The 18,405-nt window shown below is 41.0% G+C and overlaps 1 protein-coding gene across 1 annotated transcript in view; it reads left to right on the top strand.

Annotated features, from left to right (window-relative positions):
- Window positions 1-13,544, top strand: part of mast1a (microtubule associated serine/threonine kinase 1a) — a 79,229-nt gene extending 65,685 nt beyond the window's left edge. Inside the window, exons 16-27 of the mRNA XM_042485278.1 lie at window positions 675-840; window positions 2,238-2,339; window positions 3,211-3,333; window positions 3,501-3,610; window positions 5,956-6,119; window positions 7,769-8,013; window positions 8,281-8,538; window positions 8,619-8,851; window positions 9,333-9,455; window positions 9,766-9,902; window positions 11,293-11,480; window positions 11,780-13,544. Coding sequence (XP_042341212.1) covers window positions 675-840; window positions 2,238-2,339; window positions 3,211-3,333; window positions 3,501-3,610; window positions 5,956-6,119; window positions 7,769-8,013; window positions 8,281-8,538; window positions 8,619-8,851; window positions 9,333-9,455; window positions 9,766-9,902; window positions 11,293-11,480; window positions 11,780-13,491 — 3,561 coding nt within the window. The 3' untranslated portion in view covers window positions 13,492-13,544. The remainder of the gene's footprint in view (window positions 1-674; window positions 841-2,237; window positions 2,340-3,210; window positions 3,334-3,500; window positions 3,611-5,955; window positions 6,120-7,768; window positions 8,014-8,280; window positions 8,539-8,618; window positions 8,852-9,332; window positions 9,456-9,765; window positions 9,903-11,292; window positions 11,481-11,779) is intronic.
- The last annotated feature ends 4,861 nt before the right edge of the window (window positions 13,545-18,405 follow it).

Raw genomic sequence — 18,405 nt, 5'->3', positions numbered from 1 at the left:
TAGCAGAATTCTCAGCAAAAAAAACAACAACAAAACAGAACTATTTGAATGGATAGATACCACCATGGGTAAAGAGGAAACGATATTTTCTTGTGATTTGGATAAAGTGATGTTTAAAGTCCCCTGCCTCCCAAAAGTGTGTTTTTCTCATTGATACTTCACTTAGATGTTTGACCTAAGAACAGTCTTTTCACTGAAGTAGGAAACATCTTGTGTTTAATAGTTATGCTTTTGAAAAAAAAAATGTTTGCATATTCATAGATTTTCAGTTTTACATTGGTGGGAAAATGAGTAGACAACAATTTTTTAACCAGCTAATCGAACTTTTTTATATTTTTATATTCTTTATTCAAACCTCTGGGTGCCACCATAGAGCTCGTCAGCCAGTTGGTGTGAATTATGTATAAATATAGGTGTGGTTTCATCTTTTCAAACATTTTGACCTGACGGAGATCCAAATAGGAACAAGACGTTGTCTTGAATAAACTTGCGTGGCATGGAGTAAGTGTGCAGACGTTACCTTTTCCTCAGGTTGGATGACATCACATAAAGTGATAAAGTTTCTTGGGTTCCAGCAACTTTCTTGGGTTCAGCACCTCCACCCAATCTTTCACCTCTCTCCATTCCTCTCTTCTCTTCTCTTCTCTTGTTTCCATTTCATCTCTGTCTCTCAGGTGTGTGGTACTCCAGAGTACATCGCTCCAGAGGTGATTCTCCGTCAGGGATACGGAAAACCGGTGGATTGGTGGGCCATGGGCATCATCCTCTATGAGTTCCTGGTGGGCTGTGTGCCTTTCTTTGGAGACACCCCGGAGGAGCTGTTTGGACAGGTCATCACAGGTGAGAAAATAATAACTTAACTGCACATTTTTAGCACCACAAAAGAGAATGTTTTCATTCAGATGGGTTTATGGGTTACTGTCTTTCCTTATAATAAGTGGGTCATAGTAAAAGTACTGCACTATTTTAAGACAACCACAATGTTTGGAAATCAAATTGTGTGTGCTCAAAGAATCAGTTAAGTGTTAGCATTTTTATCCAATACCATGAATCTCAAGAATGAAATTTTAATCCTTTAGATTTTTGACACTGCTCCAAATAGTATGGTTTTCTTCTATGTGTAATTTTTGTTTTTTTTCCCCCAGTGACATGCAGGTATTACAGGCAATTAGATGACCCCATACACTGCAAAGATGGCCTGTCAAATTTAAGGCCAAACACCCTAGATTTAAGCATACTTGCACTTAAAAGAAGCACATTTGGCTGCCAGTGCAGTCAGCAAATTTTGCTTGTTAAGATGTCTTAAAACCAGTAAAACTGTGTGACTCTCATTATAGCCCATAAAATCTTGAAATAAGATCAAAAACACTAATTTCAAGCAATTTATTTAAGCCTAGTTGGACATACTAGTGCTTAAAATAAGGTTTCTATAGACCTGAAGTGGATGTTTCCAGACTTGTCTCCTGTATCTAGTTAAAAATAACTCAGAAAAAGACAAAGATGATTAACAAGACCAGGCAAGTGAAATTTACTTGAATTAAGTCAAATGATCTTTCCTAGTCAGCACTAGATAATCCATTTATACTTAAAACAAGACTAACTAGATTTTTTAATCTAAATATAAGATTATTACACTTGGTTAGATCGGCAGTTTTTGCAGTGTAATTACTCTAAGTGTGGCCAGTGGCTCAGTGGTGAATCTGAGAGACATTAGTGCGGCCCTCAAACATAAAATGAAATGCATGCATTGTATTTTGATCACCAGTGGCCCATTTTAAGGCTTTTACTTTGAATATCTGATAGTTAGTACACCACTTGGCTACTACGTCAGACTGTGCCCACCTAACAGTCATTCGTCAGATTAAAGATGGCGACTTTTAGAAAGCTCAGGGTTGCGTGACAACAAGTTATGTACCTCGGGAGTGACACAAGAATTATGTTTGGTTATCAGTGCTAGAGCTGCTTGCTAAAATGAGCAGTGGATCACTCAGCAGTTTAAAGTAGGAGTGAGATGGAAATGCCATCCCAGAAAAATGCTGTATGGTTGAGGAGAAAAGGAGGTTCGGGAAAAATGGATAAAGCAATCTGCTTTATATTTTGGCTCTAAATTGGCACTGAATCATTCAAACTTTGAGCACCCCTGGACTAGCTTTGATTTGTTAAACTACTTAAAAAAGAAGCAATTTCTCTCTTCCTTGTTACGCTGACCTTTTGCTCTCTCTTTTTGTCTCTCTTAGACGACATCGTTTGGCCAGATGGTGACGAGGCGTTGCCTGCAGATGCCCAGGCTCTCATTTCTGCCCTGCTACAGACCAACCCGCTTGTGAGGTTGGGTACAGGTACCAACATTAGCATTCACTTGATGTCAGACCAATGTCAGGAATGCATAGTGCTATTAACCCTTTGAAACCTGAACAAATTGTCTTGATTTCTTTCAAAAACACAGGGCAGTGAGCAGCAAGAGAAGAAAATAACTGAAAATTTGAAATTAAAATTGGCAAAAAAAGAAAAAAACAAGACAACTGCCTTAAAATTAATTTAATTTATTAATCAATTAATAAAAAAAAAAACAGAAATTGCTGGGAAAAGTGCTTAAAATTCTAATAATTTTGTAATGATAACAATAAATATAGTTTTCCCAGCCTTTTTAAAAACAATTTGAAAAAATCTGTGAAGAGGTCAGTGATAAGTGAAGGAAGAAATGACCCAAAAAAACAAGTAAAAAATAAATAAATAAATATGCAATTCTGATAATTAGAAATATAGTTTTACTTTTTAAAGAAAAAAAAAGTAAAATAATTTTCTAAATCCACCATTTTCATGCAATTTGTGGAACAATTCTTGCTAATTTGACAAATTCCTTTTCCCCATGTTTTTCAAAGCACCAATTTGCTCAAGGTTCAAAGGTTTTAATTCTTGTGATAGGCATCTGAAAGCAGCACAATAAAAAGTCATGTCCCTCTACGATTCAAAAGGTTAATGTAGACTTTAGGGAGTGAATGTGATGCAAAGCAGCTACATGGTGTGCTGGAAAACCTAAACAGTTAGTTGAAAGATGCTAAAACACTCCGCAGAGCTAAAGGAAAACTCAGTGTACTGATACATTTTGTTTCTTGGGTTTGTGATTATGAAAGGCAGCTTTCATATAAAATTTTGATGTCCACTCATGCTGAATCTCGGGCTGAGCGGTTGTGTTGTTTGTGCCACCAGGCGGAGCGTTTGAGGTGAAGCAGCACTCGTTCTTCACTGAGCTGGACTGGAACAGTTTGCTGAGGCAGAAGGCAGAGTTCATCCCCCACCTGGAGTCAGAGGAGGACACCAGCTACTTTGACAGTACGTTCCCCTGGAATTATGTGTCAGTAAAGTATGGCAGTGACATCAACATTAGCTTTATGGGTTGTACAATAATTTTCCGTCACCGTTCCACTCGGAAATACACTTTTCATGTTAAACTGACAGCTCATATATTTCATCTCCTCTCCCTCTCTGTCCCCTGCCAGCGCGCTCCGATCGGTATCATCACATCAATACGTATGACGAGGATGACACCAATGACGACGAGCCGGTGGAGATCAGACAGTTCTCCTCCTGCTCTCCTCGCTTCAGCAAGGTTAGTCTCGCTGCTATTCTCACTGCTCTCATCTCCCTCTGTCATTGGACTGTTTTCCTTTTTTTGCTCTCCGTGTCAACCTGTAATATTTTTATCACTCGACACTTGAGATTATTTGACAGGTTTATGTGAGGAGGGAGAAAAGAATTTTTGACAGATGAAATGAGGTCTTACTGTACAGAGAGCAGCACCACAAGGCTGGATTCAGGTCTCATACCTGGAGTTTTTACTGCGCTGCTGTAACTGTTACACCATTCCTTCAGTCTCTAGTTTCTATTTTAAGCCACTCGGCACCTTTAATCTCAAGGCCTTGCACTACAGATGTGTGTATAATGACCCAGACAGTCTTTCATCCTTTTTATTCTCATCCACTCTTTCCACGGCCAAATCTCTTTAAATTCTGATCTGTGTGTCTCTCGCTGTGTGCCAACGTGTTCTTCCTATCACACTTTCTCTCTCGGGCAGGATTTTCTCACCTCATGCTGTCTTTATTTTTCTCTCTCTTGTTCCACTCTCTCCCACTTCCATTCTGTCTCGCTTTCTCTGTCTTTCCATTTGCCGTCCCTCTGTCTTTCACCTGGGCCGACCTCTCATGCTTGGGTTGTGGGATCGTGAAGGAGCTCTTCAGAAAATTGAAAGTGCCTCACCAAGGGGCTAAATTTCAATTAAATTTATGGTGCGTTTGAAGTAACGGTCAAGAGCTGTTGAGTGGCCCTGCTCGAGGAAAGCAGGTGAACAAAGACTTCTGAATACACACTCAAAATGAGGTCTGTAGTGTACACATGTATTTGATTCATTGGAGTTCATGAATGTAAAGCTGCAATGAGTAGCTGAATAATCAATTAGTTGATGATAAAAAATGAATCACTTTTTAGGCAAAATGGGCAGACATTTGCAGGTTTCAGCTTCTACATTTCACAAAAAGCTTTATACAACTTTTACACATATGTAGTGTTCCCAAGACCTGCAAAAAGATTTGATGTGTAAAAGTTCCCCTTTAAAAATCATGACATAAATCCCACAGGTAGAGAAAAAAAAGAATTAGAATATAAAAATTCTAATAGGACTCTGTCTTGGCAAGAACCGGGTGATACGATATATCACAATGTAGGGGTTACGATTCAATATACTGTGGCATATTGGTATTGTATGGGGTGGTGCACCCTTTCAGGCTGTTCTCACAAACTAACTACTAAAAGGAGTGCACTCAAATTCATGCATATCCCGTGTATTTTGAAAGTCTGCATAAGGTTAAATAATCATGACACTAAATGTAGCACTAATCCACTTTCTAATTTATAATACATGAAGGTGTGATTCACTTCATAAGTAATGAGATGTAGCCTTCCCATTACCCTTGACCTAACCTTAACTGTATTACATTAAAATGTATGATTTTAATGTAATACTTAATAGCAAGCTGATCGCAAACTTTAACCAGGACTTCCACTTCTTGGCCAAGGAGCAAAGGGGGCTGATTGGACACTGACGTGTCAGTATGGTGGGCAAGTCCTGTAGCGAGTGTACAGGCAGGTCACGTAGCTGCTCCAGGTGCAGTTATACCTCCTTGCAAAAATCCAGATTTTCCCCTGTAGACTGTTTGAACTTTGAGTACACTTTAAGTTGTTAAAGGGCACATCATCGCCATGTTTCTTTTCCTAAACCTAACCACAGTGTGTTTTCTTACCTAAACCTAACCTCCTTCACTGTATGTTAATTACGGGATTGTGCGTTAAGGAGGTGACGTCATTCATGTGGCTCTAATTTTTGTATCATACAAACATTTGTATATGCATTTTCCTAGGATATCATAAGACCTGTTCTATGAGAATACACTGGCTGGTTATGCCTGTCTCATAGGTCCGTGTTCTTTGTGTTTTAAGGCTAGGTGTTAATAATTATACTAATAACTTATATTTTTATAGTGCCTTTAAGAGAGCCATGGATGTCTTACATATATGAAGGCAGAACAAATAACACACAAACAATAAAGAAATGTAGCAGTTTGAACAAGGCATAACTGAGAGTGATGATTTGTCAGTTTTATGTTTATTGCACAACCTTGCCCCAAAAGGGACACTAAATATATCTGAACTCATCTGAGTGGAACAGTCATATAAGTATACATAGTAACAAGTGGCCAATATATAGAGATTTTATTTTAAGGCAGATCTTAGTCTGCTACATAGCATATATGAGATATCTGAAAAAAATGCAATAAATCTAAATAATTACAGTGTAATAATATAGAGCTGCAACCCCCACTCAACAGCTATAATTTCCCAGAGCTGTTAATAACTGCTAACGGGCCAAACAATGATTGATCCGACTGTGTCGCCCTGCAGGTGTACAGCAGCATGGAGCATCTGTCTCAGCTGGAACAGAAGGCTACGACCTCTGTGTCCCGTCGGGAGCACAAGGGCCCACGGGAGGACAAGGTGACCAAGAGAGAGAGCCTGGGCAGCTTCAGCATGAGAGACAAGAGCTGGAGGACGGGTTCCCCCGAGATGTGAGTGATGGGAAATATTGAACGAGGGATTGTAGAGGCATGTATGGAAATGAGGTGAAATAGGACTGAGGGTGTTCAGAAGGTGTTTTCCTGAAGGTTTTTTCTCTCTGTCAGCAGCCTGGCTGTCACAAACCCCAGTGTGTCTGAATAACTTTGCTTTCTATCTGACTGACACCAATTTTGACACCACTTGTATAAGTAGAAACTTTGTGTGAGAGTTCACACTTACTTTGTGTCAACAAAAGGCAACAGATCCCACCTCTGCAAAGTTAGGAAAGTAGGAAAGTGAAATGGCTGGTTCATGTGACTCACAGAAATCCAATATGATGTGTCAGTTTTTTATATGATTTGTTGATAAAAATTCAAATGTAGCTGCTTTTCTCACCCAAATTTAACATATTTTTTTCTCAATTAAGATACACAAAAAGGCAATAACTAGTAATTGTTAAGTGCAGGTGGTTTAATGCTGCTGTATTTGTACCCGTGATAGTTATTAGTCTTCTATGATGTTCATCATCTGTTGGATAATGATTATTCATATAGAATGGAAAATTACAGAGACCTCTCATAACCTTTTGCGAGGCTTTTAGTTTTTAACCCCTCCCCTACATTTTTTTGCTGTATTGCTATACTTGTCATGCGTTAAAGCAGCTCAGTACAACCTGTGAGTCCAGAACCTATATTATTACCTGACACATTTCCGATTGAGAGCACACACCACAAACAGAATGTCATTACTTCTTATAACTCCATTTCACCTCAATCTTTAGGAGGCATACGTGTGGATTTCAATCTCTCTACATCCATATGCAGGATGTAATCATTCATTCATACATTTTGCATTCATAATGGTTAGAACATTTGATAGGCTCATCATATTTTACCTGACATATTAGATTTTTCCTCTCTCATATCAAGTGTGAATTATCAGTATCGCACCAGCTATGATTACTTTTTGGTTCCAGCTCATTACATTCATTCATTTCTTTAATTAAAGGTACCCTGTGGATTTTTCTCGTAAACTAATAAAAGTTACTTTTACATACAGTGTTACTCATTGAACACACGCTCTGTATCATTGAGCTTTAACAAATATGGTGAAAGTTCTTTCCTTCCTCATAAAACAGAAGCACAGTCATTGTTTACATACATTTTTCATGGCAAGCAGCCAGACTAGCATACTACAGCATTTTTGGTCGTTTTTGCAGATCTGTGTACACAAAGATTGTTCTCACAAAGTAATTGTATGAACGCAGATGTTTTTAAAAAACACATAGGAAAAGTGGCCTGACAGTTGAGGAGCTGATAATGGGCTTGATAGTGTGACTTAATTTTAATTCTTATACATGTATACATGTATACATGTATATATCTTGCACCATCATCATGGAAAAAAACTGATAACATTGTCATCGGCTTCTGCTTTACTTTCTGTTTAGTGCTAATTAGCAAATGCTGCTAACATGCTACATGGTAAACATTACACAACATCAATATCCTAGCATTGTCATTGTGAGCATGTTAGTATACTTACATTAGCATAACACTGAGCTGCTAGCATGGCTATTTATAATGATAATGGGTTCTTACAGAGCAGACACTGTTTGCATGATTTTACATGTTTGTGTTTCTTTGTTCTTTTCTTGCAGGAAGCGCCTGTCTTGTTCAGAGTCCCTCTACATGGAGGGGGATGCCAGCCCTCCTCTCGGTGCTCGCCGACGCTTCTCAGCACTCATGGACACACATCGTTTCGCCTCACCCCAGGATGGTGAGCCGGACTTCCTGTCCCGCCAGGCACCCATCAAGGTCCGTGGAACCTCGCTGGATGGAACAAGTGCCCCCTCACCGAGCCTCCTGGAGCAGAGGAACAGTCTGAAGGAGATCAATGGAGCAGGTGTGTTCTCTGAGGCTGTGAAAGGTTATGAGGGTAAATGGGGAATAAGGGAGATGGCGACAGGGAAAGTGATAAAGAATAAAGCAGACAGAGAAAGCAAGAGGGATTAAGAGTGGAGGAGGTGAAAGCAGTCTGTGGTACCTCATTAGATGACTGCTGCTGAGTCAGTGGGCAGTTGCACAAATTCATACCATTACTATTTTCACCTCTGACTGCTACTGTAAAATTAAATAACTATAATTTCCACTTGACTCCACATCCTCGCAGATAAATCCCCGAGACATGGAGATACACCGGGAGTTACCACGTCTGTCGCCACATTATCCCCAGGTCCTGCAACAGCCGGTCGTGATGTGATGACTCCTCTGTATGACCCTCTGGGGGCCCGGGCCACCAATGACCTTGTCCTCCGCAGGGCACGCCATCAGCATTTGTCTGGTGATGGAGAGAAACGCAACTCCAGACCTGGAAACAAGGTCATCAAGTCAGCCTCTGCCACAGCCCTGTCTGTCATCATACCATCAGGTGAGAGGAAAGAATAGAATGAAATACTTTAGGAAATACTATCCTGCAGCACACTCATACAGTATCTCTTTTCTCTCCAGTGGAGCAGCACGGCGGCTTCTCTCCACTGGCCAGTCCCATGTCTCCCCACTCCTTCTCCTCCAACCCCTCGTCCCGGGACTCTTCACCCAGCAGAGACTTCTGCCCGGCAGTCAGCGTGCTGCGCTCTCCCATCACCATCCATCGCTCTGGAAAGAAGTACGGCTTCACTCTCAGGGCCATCAGGGTCTACATCGGAGACAGTGATATCTACAGCGTGCATCACATTGTTTGGGTAAGAAAATTGGAGTTGTGTGTACCATTTGGAGATATTGTTTACTGTAGCTGAAGTCAGTGAAGTCTTGTGCTCTGACCTTTCATTGTTTATTTTTAAGTTCAGGTGGCATTAAACAGGAATCACTGAGTAAAACAAAAAAAGAGGAGCAAAAGAGGATGAGATTTCAATGATATCTAAAACTGTAAAGGTATTGAGTTATTATTTTGGGGTTCAAATTTCCCCAGTTCCATATTTCTCACCCCTTGCTGCTTTAATAATAATTTTTAAAAAGCATTACTAGTACTATTTATAGCCAATATAAAGTGAAGATAATTCATGCTTTTCTCTAATATGACACAAATGTGGGCCATCTGAACTGAAAAAGTTTAGGCTCAGTTTAGGATTTATTATTGTAAGTATTTCAAAAGGCTTTGAGATTTGAATACTGCACATGTACTGTCACTGATTTTGTCCTGGTATGAACTTTGTCTCTGGGCAGCATGTGGAGGATGGCGGCCCCGCCCAGGAAGCTGGCTTGTGTGCCGGTGACCTCATCACCCACGTCAACGGGGAGCCTGTCCACGGTCTGGTCCACACTGAAGTGGTGGAGCTTATTCTCAAGGTGGGCAGCAGTATGCTTATTAAATCTCAGTTGTGCTGTACATTGGCAATATCAATTTTTATGTGTAATACTTCTATTTTTGTCAATAAAAGGTCACTTAGTTGTCTGGGAAAGGTTATAAATGTACCTAAACAAAGTGCTGCAGCTTGCAGCATGTAATTCTGTGCTTAGTAGTTCTTTAGCCATTTTAATCCACATTAAATTTGCGGATTATTTTGTACTTGGTCATTTTTCTGTGCTCAAATAAGTTTGAAAATGTATAATTATAAGGATTAATGTAGAAATTGTTTAATGCTGTTGATCTGTGTAGAGTGGAAACAAGGTGACGGTGACCACCACGCCTTTTGAGAACACCTCCATTAAAGTGGGTCCTGCCCGCAAGGCCAGCTACAAGTGTAAGATGGCCCGACGAAACAAGAGGACCATGGGCAAGGACGGCCAGGACAGGTAGGAGCTGACGCACCTGCACCGCTGCAGTGAACGTGATGTCTGAAATGATGTGTCATTATTACAAAACAAAAGTAAAGGAGTTTGTTTGTTCTGTCTTAAATACACTGCAAAATGTTCAATAACTCTGTCTTTTTGAGTCTATCTGATTATCTTGTGAGATTCCCATTACATGGGGCAGTGTTTTTGAAAATTGTAGCTCATAAGGATATGTACTCTATTCTAATTACAATTACTGTAAACTTTATAATGCTGATAGCTGTTTTCTGAGCATATCATAGTGTTGAGGTTGAGTTAATGTATTCCAAATTGGTTATTAGCCATTAGTTTCCATTACTTTCGATACAATAGGGAATTGTTTTTCAATTATAAATGATGTTGCAAATTAATACTTTAATAATACTTGAGACTCAGCTGGTGCACAGCAACCAAGCGTTAATTATCATGTTCGTTTCTGCTGGATTTGATTTTCTAACTGCATAGATCGAGAGTTTTATGCTTTTCGGTTCACTGTGATGGATTACCTTGTCTCTGCAAGATGATTCTTAGTGTGACTGGTCAAAACAATCAATACATAAAAAGAGAGCATATGCTTTGAAAAATGGTATAAGTTACAAACCCAGTAGTGTAGTCAGTTTAAGTCAAATTCATTTGGTTAAAAACAAAGTTCATTATACAAAATTATTTAGAAATAATATATCGATACCCAGGGGGAAATTGAGACACATTACAGTCACGCTTAGGTATAAAGAAATTACATAAAGTAGAAATAAAAAAAGGAAAAATGCAAGGAAAAAGTGTGCATTATGCTAATATTTAACACAATGTATACATGCTGAGGGAGGTCTTGAGTACTTTGCTCAGCCTGCTGCCCTGCGACCCAGCATATGAAAATGGATGGATGGATGGATGGATGGACAGATAGAGATGGATGGATGTAAATACTAAAATAAAAGTAGGAAATATGTTGTGTAAGATATATGAAATGTGTACAGATATGTGCATGATACTACATATACATTCAAGAATAAAGTAAGTTAGAATTATGTATGAATAGTATTGTGCAGGTAAATTATCATTGCATAACTTATGTAAAGGGCTTCATGTCAGTATTGCATATAGATAACAAATGATGGCTTAAGATAATGACTTATAGGTGCTGATGGGTTAAAATAAGGCCAAAGGCCTGAGTCTATTGACTCAGAGTGTCTAACACCTTGTGGGGAGGGGTTGAAAAGTGCGATGTCCACAGGCAGAAATGACTTCCTGTGGTGTTTCTCGGAGGAATAAGTCTTGCACTGAATGTACTCCTGTGCTGGAGCAGCACATCACTGTGAGGATAGAAGACAAATCTTAATTCCTAACATTTCTTTGTCTGTCTGTCCTGCAGTAAGAAGCGTAGCTCCTTGTTCCGTAAGATCACAAAGCAGTCCAATCTGCTGCACACCAGCCGCAGCCTGTCCTCTTTGAATCGCTCCCTGTCATCAAGTGAGAGTCTTCCTGGCTCCCCGACTCACAGTTTGTCTGCCCGCTCCCCGACTCAGGGCTACCGCTCCACCCCTGAGCCTTCATACCTGGGTAGGACACTGGAAATAAACAATGCACATACATGCACATAAAATAAACTCATGTTAGAAATATTTGTTTGAAAAACTGCAGTGAGAACAGCTAGATATATTTTTAGAAAATGGAATTGGCCTTGATCCAAATTTCTTTCCAAAACACAGCGTATTGCCAAGAAAGTGAGCTTTTAAAGCCAAGATTTTGTGCTAGCCTTAAAAGCCCAAGTTCTCTTAACTTTTAAATCAAAGTGTGTCTTTTCCTGTGGGAATCTTTAAATCTTGATTGATCTTTTCTGCTCTCTGTCTTCCTTTTAGGTGCTTCCTCCCAGAGCAGCTCCCCGGCCTCCAGCACTCCAAACTCCCCCGCTCCCTCTCAGCACATGAGGCCCAGCTCGCTGCACGGCCTCTCCCCTAAACTCCACCGCCAGTATCGCTCTGCACGTTGTAAGTCTGCAGGTAACATCCCCCTGTCCCCGCTAGCACACACACCCTCCCCTACCCAGTCTTCACCTCCGCCATTGCCCGGCCACACTGTCGGGAGCTCCAACACCACCCAGTCCTTTCCCGTCAAGCTCCACTCCTCGCCGCCAGTGGTTCGTCCCAGGCCCAAGAGTGCTGAACCCCCTAGATCGCCTCTTCTCAAACGGGTGCAGTCAGCAGAGAAGCTGGGCTCGCCTCTGACCCAGTCCAGCTCTACGGGAGGGCTGGGGGGTCCGCTGAGGAAGCACAGCCTGGAAGTGCAGCACTCTGAGTACCGTAAGGACGCCTTCCTCTGTGAGCTCGGGCTCCAGAGCCTGCTGGAGACGGAGGGAGAAAATCTGCCACCTAATCCTCCACCCCTGCCCTCATCCTCTACCACCCCAGAGACCGGAGTCCTAAAGCCTGTGAGGAGACTCGGGAGACAGGAGTCACCGCTGAGCAGGGAGACACTGCTGGCTGGGAGAGAGAGAGAAGAGAGGGAGAGAGGACGGGAAAGGGAGAAGGAGAGGGAGACTGACACCGGGGCAGTCCTGGAGAGATTGAGTCGGGTTGGAGCAACAGTATCGCAGTCATCCTTAACAAGAAAACCTCATACAAGTGAGCTGCCGTTTAGCTCCCAGGCTGGTCACACCTCCAGACTAAGTGCAGAAACCACTAAAGCCACAACTGCTAGCACCCCTACCAAAACAACAGGAAGCTTAGGTGGTCAGAAAGGACCTGAAAAGATCTCAGAGAGTCTGACAAACTCAATGTCAAAACAGCAAGACCTCAAGACCGCCAAAAGTGTGTTAACTAACAGTAAAGAGGAGCTGTGGGGCAGAACTGAACCAAAGCAGGAGGCAGACAGCCAGAGTAGGCCTAGCGTACCTGGTGCTGCCTTCCCCAAGAGCTCAACTCCAGATAAACACATCAGCATCAACGCCACAGTGAAAGCACCTCCTTTGGGCATGAATAAAACCTTTAAACCATCAGGGATTGGGGACAGCCTGAGAAAGACTGGGGCAGAGAGCAGCGACTCAAGAACTCCAGACTTCGGCTCCAAAAGCCCCAAACTCCCGGCTCGCGTTCTCGCTCCCGTCGTCCCCCCACATGGGCAGCCGCTCTCGCTTGGCAAGGTGAGGCAGGGACTCGGGCCCGTCAACTGCTATCGAGGAACGCTTGACTGGGAGGACAAATGTCGCCTGGAGGTCGTGGAGGAGCACTCGCCTTCCCCCTCTCCCTCACCAACAGCCGTCACCCCGTCCCTCTGCGGTCCTTCCCTCTGTAAATCTCGGCCTGTCTCCCCTGGCGACAAGACGAGCTTCGTCAGCCAGCTGACCACTGTGGCCAAAAACGTCCTTGGGCCAATCAAGCTTGGCTCCCAGGAGGGATCCAAGAGCAAAGACCAGCAGACTAAAGCAGCGGAGGAGAGGCAGGGAGGCACAGCGGGGAAGTCTGACTCTCCCGCTGGAGGTCGAGCGGTCGTAGGGGCTGCAGTTGTGACCCAAAGTCCTGCTGGCTCGCCACTAGAGAGAGCTGCAACAGGTAGTAGCCAGGGGAAAATGTGACCCAATGGAGTCCCAAAATGGGACTTTAATAAAATAAAAATTGAAAAAAGCCTTTTTTGGATGAACAATGCAACAGAAGTCAAGCACTTAAAAATGTACATTCCAGTTTCAGAGTATATAAAATGTTATTTATTGATTCCAATCACTGACTGATTCTAACTTCAAAACCAGGAGTGGAAAAATCTACTGTAAAAGGTGCATTATCTGTTGATTTTCTATTATAAAGTATTTAATAAGAAGACTCTTAATGTAATGTGGAACACTTTATCAGATGTATATGTGTGTGGGTCTATGTGAACGCATGTCATATGGTATGTACTGTACATGTATTATAGGTACAAGAAGGTCAAAAAGTGCTTTACTGATCAAAACATGCTGAATACTGTGAATACCAAAATCCAGTCACTCTGTTTTCTTTCAGTCAGCCCTTTTTTTCTTTTAACAGCTTATCAGACAAGATGAACTGAGTCACAGTCGAATTGTAATATTTGCATCAAACAACTCGACGCAGCCTCAGTTTGGCTACTAAGCGAGCATCAAGATGATTAAGCTCATTTCTTCTTCATCCAGCAGTTTACTGGAGTTGCTGTGCTCGGTCAGACAAAACCAGAGCAGGCACTCTGTCAGTGGATGTCACGTCAAGCACTGTCTAGCTCTGTCGGTCGCAGGGGATTGTGCGAGTGTGTGTATGTGTGTGTGAAGCCACCTTGGGTCTATTTCTGGTGGTTCTTGCAGGCAGTGTCCTTCTGCAGAGGAAAGCGTGGTTGACAGAGCTCAGGCTCAGCGCTTATCTCCCCTTCGCAGGAGGGCCGCCAGAGCCCCTTCTCTCCCCCTCTGCCTCCGACTGCAGCCTGCACACACAAACACACGTATACACACTCACACCACCACAGGAGGCAGCACTGTCAGCAGCTGATTTTCATGCATTTAAATCCATACCCCCATGGTCCGTGAATTGGGATGCGAGTGAGTGAATTAAGAATTGTGCGAGTGTGTGAGAATGAGTGTGTCTTTTCAAGGGGTAATTACACTCAGCACGGTTGACTCAGCAAGGGTCACGACAGAAACTGGAAATAACACACAAGCAGTTACAGGCTTTGCTGAGCACTCTGGTACTTTAGTAACACATCACACAGGCACAATGATGAAAACTTATGTGGATATAAAAAAAAGTGAACCCATGAAACAGGGAAAACAGGCAGTCATGGATGTAGCATAATGTGTTTGTTAAAGGGCTCTATAGCAAATGGTAGGGTTTGTGGATTTGGGCATGGTACAGTATATCACAATGGACCTGTTGGTGTAAAAAAGGTTAAATACAGTATTATCAGATTGACTGTGTTAGGTCGTTAGGTGCAAGCTAGGTAGTGGAGATTCATGTAAAGCTCACATTTTGCGATATAAAATACTGATTAAGATGTTTGAACCTCAGCAAGAGCGCTGAGAACGTTAAAACGTTCACAGGAAAAACAACTTGTGCGCTTCTCCCACCGGTCACATTCATCTCCTTAGTAGTTCATTCTCAGTAGTGTATATAATCTTATGCAAATCATGTACAGCCGCGTGTGAGGACTGTCGCTAAACTGCTACTAGCAGATTTAAGCAAGAAAATAGGGGTTAAACATTTTGATCCAGCTTTGATTTGACAGCGATTTGATTAAAATGACTCTTCTGAGCTATGTAAATGTAAACTGATTCAACAGACAACAGCAACTTCACACAGAGGCAGAAGCTCAAAGACTAAAATGCATTTTTTTTTGGGGTCCAAAAGGGAAAAAGTCTAAAGTTAGTTTTCCAACCGTTTAGCATGTTGTGCTGGGAGCAGTTGTTTTACATCAACTAGTCTGGCAGTATTGTTTTGGTTTTTAATTCATCTGAAAAACTAAGACAATGAGCTGGAAGTGGCTAAAAGCTATGCACAGTTGAAAGCTGAGTTTTGTGGTACTGGCAGATTGTTTTACATAACCAGACATTAATATGAAAAACATTTCTTAATTCATCTTTAATGCAATATACATTGGTTTGAATCTATTAAAAAGGATGTTGTTGGAAATCCATCCTTAAATGTAACAATGTTTGAGAGTCATTTGCGGATTAGGACACAATGGGCTGCTGGGCTCAGTCGCATAAAAGGCCACCCTTAACACCTTCAGGGCAGGTACAACATGCTGTTGATTCTCCCACAGATACCCTTTTTCCACCAACATGGAACAGGTTCCATTCTGGTTCCCACACTTCATTTAGAACTGTTTAAACCATTTCCACCCAAATAAATTGTTTCAGAACCCAAAAAATTGGTTCCCAGCTGGAACCAAAAAAAATAGCAGGTTTTTCTTGACCTTAAACATGAACCTTGACGACATCAGTGGGCGTGTCATGTTCTACAGGCTGGAAAGAGAGAATTAAGGCCAAAATAGAAACATTGAGTGAGAAATCATTGGAAAAAAGCATGCAGTGATCTCATTAATAGATGATCCATGCTTGTTCTTGGATAAACTTTTGTCATAACTGAACAAAAGTTTTCAGCTAATCATTGCAATCTGCCATGTTGGTCAAAATGCTTACTTCTGTTTTGCATTGTGTAACGCCCTCTGTTGATGACTCATCTTTGATTGCAGTGGTTCTGATCAAAGCTGGTGGAGACTCGGGCTGGTTCGCTAGATAGCATCAAGGTTCCAAGAGTCCTGAATGGAACCAGTTCAAGAACCAGAGATAATTTTGGTGGAAAAGGGGTAAGAGTTGAAATACATAGAGTATTCAGTGCATCTTAAGTCCTGTAGATTAACTGAGGGGAAAGAAACACTCACTTAAAATGTACCATGATGGTTTATATCTTGTGACATCTTTAAAGTGAATGTTTTTGGCTATTCCTTGAGTTTTTTTTTACGACTTTGGGACAGCGTCATGCAGTAACTCTGGTGTAGGGGCCGCCTGAGCCCTTGGGCCCCTGGACCTGCTAGGCCCATTCCGTAGTACACCTATGTTGAGGGTGCACCAATGATTTTACACCACCCCCAGTAGAAAGTCTGATGCAGTCCTTGCACCAACCAGTTTTTTTCCTACATTGTACTCTACTGCCCTCCAGTGGTTTAAAACATCCACTGTTAAACATGTTTCCATACAATATTTGTTCAAAATCCGCTTAAGTGAGAGTTTCTGTACTGAAGCCAAGACCACTAACATACTGCAGAATGGATGTTATTAGCCATAGGGTTACTGAATATGCATTTATGTTTCTAACAACAAAATATTTGCAGTAATTATCAAAGGAACACTTGAATCATGAATTTATTCTTCTTCTGTTGTTGTGTTCTTCGCGTGACTGTTAATTATATCTTCTGAAATAGGGATTAACATTTTTAATATGATATACTGTCTTATATATTCTACTGATAGGACTGGGTTCTTTTTTTATCTCAATGTAATAAATGAGTCATCTGGTCAGCTCTGATCACCTGATAAAGAAAACTAACTGTATTGTGATCTTATACAGCTAAATGCCCACTTTCAGGCCTTTCCCCAATCAATGGTGTCTATACTAGTGTTACATGTTTTAAAAAATCTCTTCTTTTTCTTTTTGTGATTGACAGAGAGAGTAGTATAAAATGCACTTTATTTGAGAAAAATATCTTCAGTTGCTGGTATTGTTTGTAAGTTACTTTGAAAAAAAAAGAAAATATACTGTATACAAATATGGATTCTACTAATGAACACTAAAGTAAAAAAAAAAAAAAAAAAAAAAAACATTCCACATTTCTCTGTTCACTGAAAGCGTATTTATTTGTACCATGGGGCATTTTTGTTTGTGATAGATGTGATTCAAATGCAGACACCTGAAGTGCAGTATGTGGAATAAAATTCTGAGATTTGTTCCAAAGCCTGACACCTCTTTTGTGACTATAATCTGAAATGAGAATGCAGGAGCAAGCCTTGTATTATTTTATCACAGTAAACACTTTTTTCAGCTACATTTTACATATACATATACATTTTACATATATACATATAGGGACGATTCATTATTTATTGGGGGGGTGCAAAAAAGAGGAGGACTGGACTTAGTGATATTTCATCAAAATCCCTTTATTCTACATGTTAAATCAAACATTTGGCCAAAAATAAACTGTTTGCACTACCTAACTACGAAATGAGTAAAACCCTAGGCTTTGTTTCAACTCCAGGTTTTTGTTTTCAACTTTTAAAACATCAAAGGGTATGCTTAAGAATTAGAATGACCAATTTATAGTGGGGGCCATGGATTTTCTGCCAGTCACTCAAGGAGGCTCAGGAAAAGATATTTGTAGATTCTGGGAGGGTCAAAATTAAAAAGACACAAGCAGCAAAAAAAGAAAAAAAGTCATACTCCAGCTACTCTCTCCTCCAATAAATAAGTCCCTTATCATGAATTAAATAATCATTTTCAAAGCACCAAAAAAAAAAAATCGATAATGGATTGGTGATTGTGGCTATGTTCTATTTAGGTTTATCCTGGTATTGTCCATTCTGGCTCACATGCATGGCTTCCTTCCTTCTCGGGGCCAAAGAACCTTTACAACTCTTCTATAGTGTCTTTGTCTCCGGCTAGCAGGGGAAGGAACAATTAAGCATTTTTCACGAGTGTTTTTTCCAGCTATAATAAGTGTGGAAAAAAAACTTGATGAGGTTATTTAAACCATTGTGTGTAAAATATTTTTACTCAGCTAACAAATCATACATATATCTATTTAAATACATATAATTAATCTATTTACTGTCGTATGATTTGTACACTCGGTTACATATTACATAACATAAAGTTAATAAAAGCCACTGCTGATGGCGATTACTCGAATATTATCCAATCATCCTTCTCACCGTCATTACTTCAACCAATGGCGTTGCGTCAGGAAAGGACAACAGGAAGTGAATGTCCTC

The sequence above is a fragment of the Plectropomus leopardus genome, chromosome 4, assembly GCF_008729295.1.
Source record: "Plectropomus leopardus isolate mb chromosome 4, YSFRI_Pleo_2.0, whole genome shotgun sequence".
Lineage (NCBI taxonomy): Eukaryota > Metazoa > Chordata > Actinopteri > Perciformes > Serranidae > Plectropomus > Plectropomus leopardus.
This window is presented reverse-complemented; position numbering and strand designations above follow the sequence as displayed.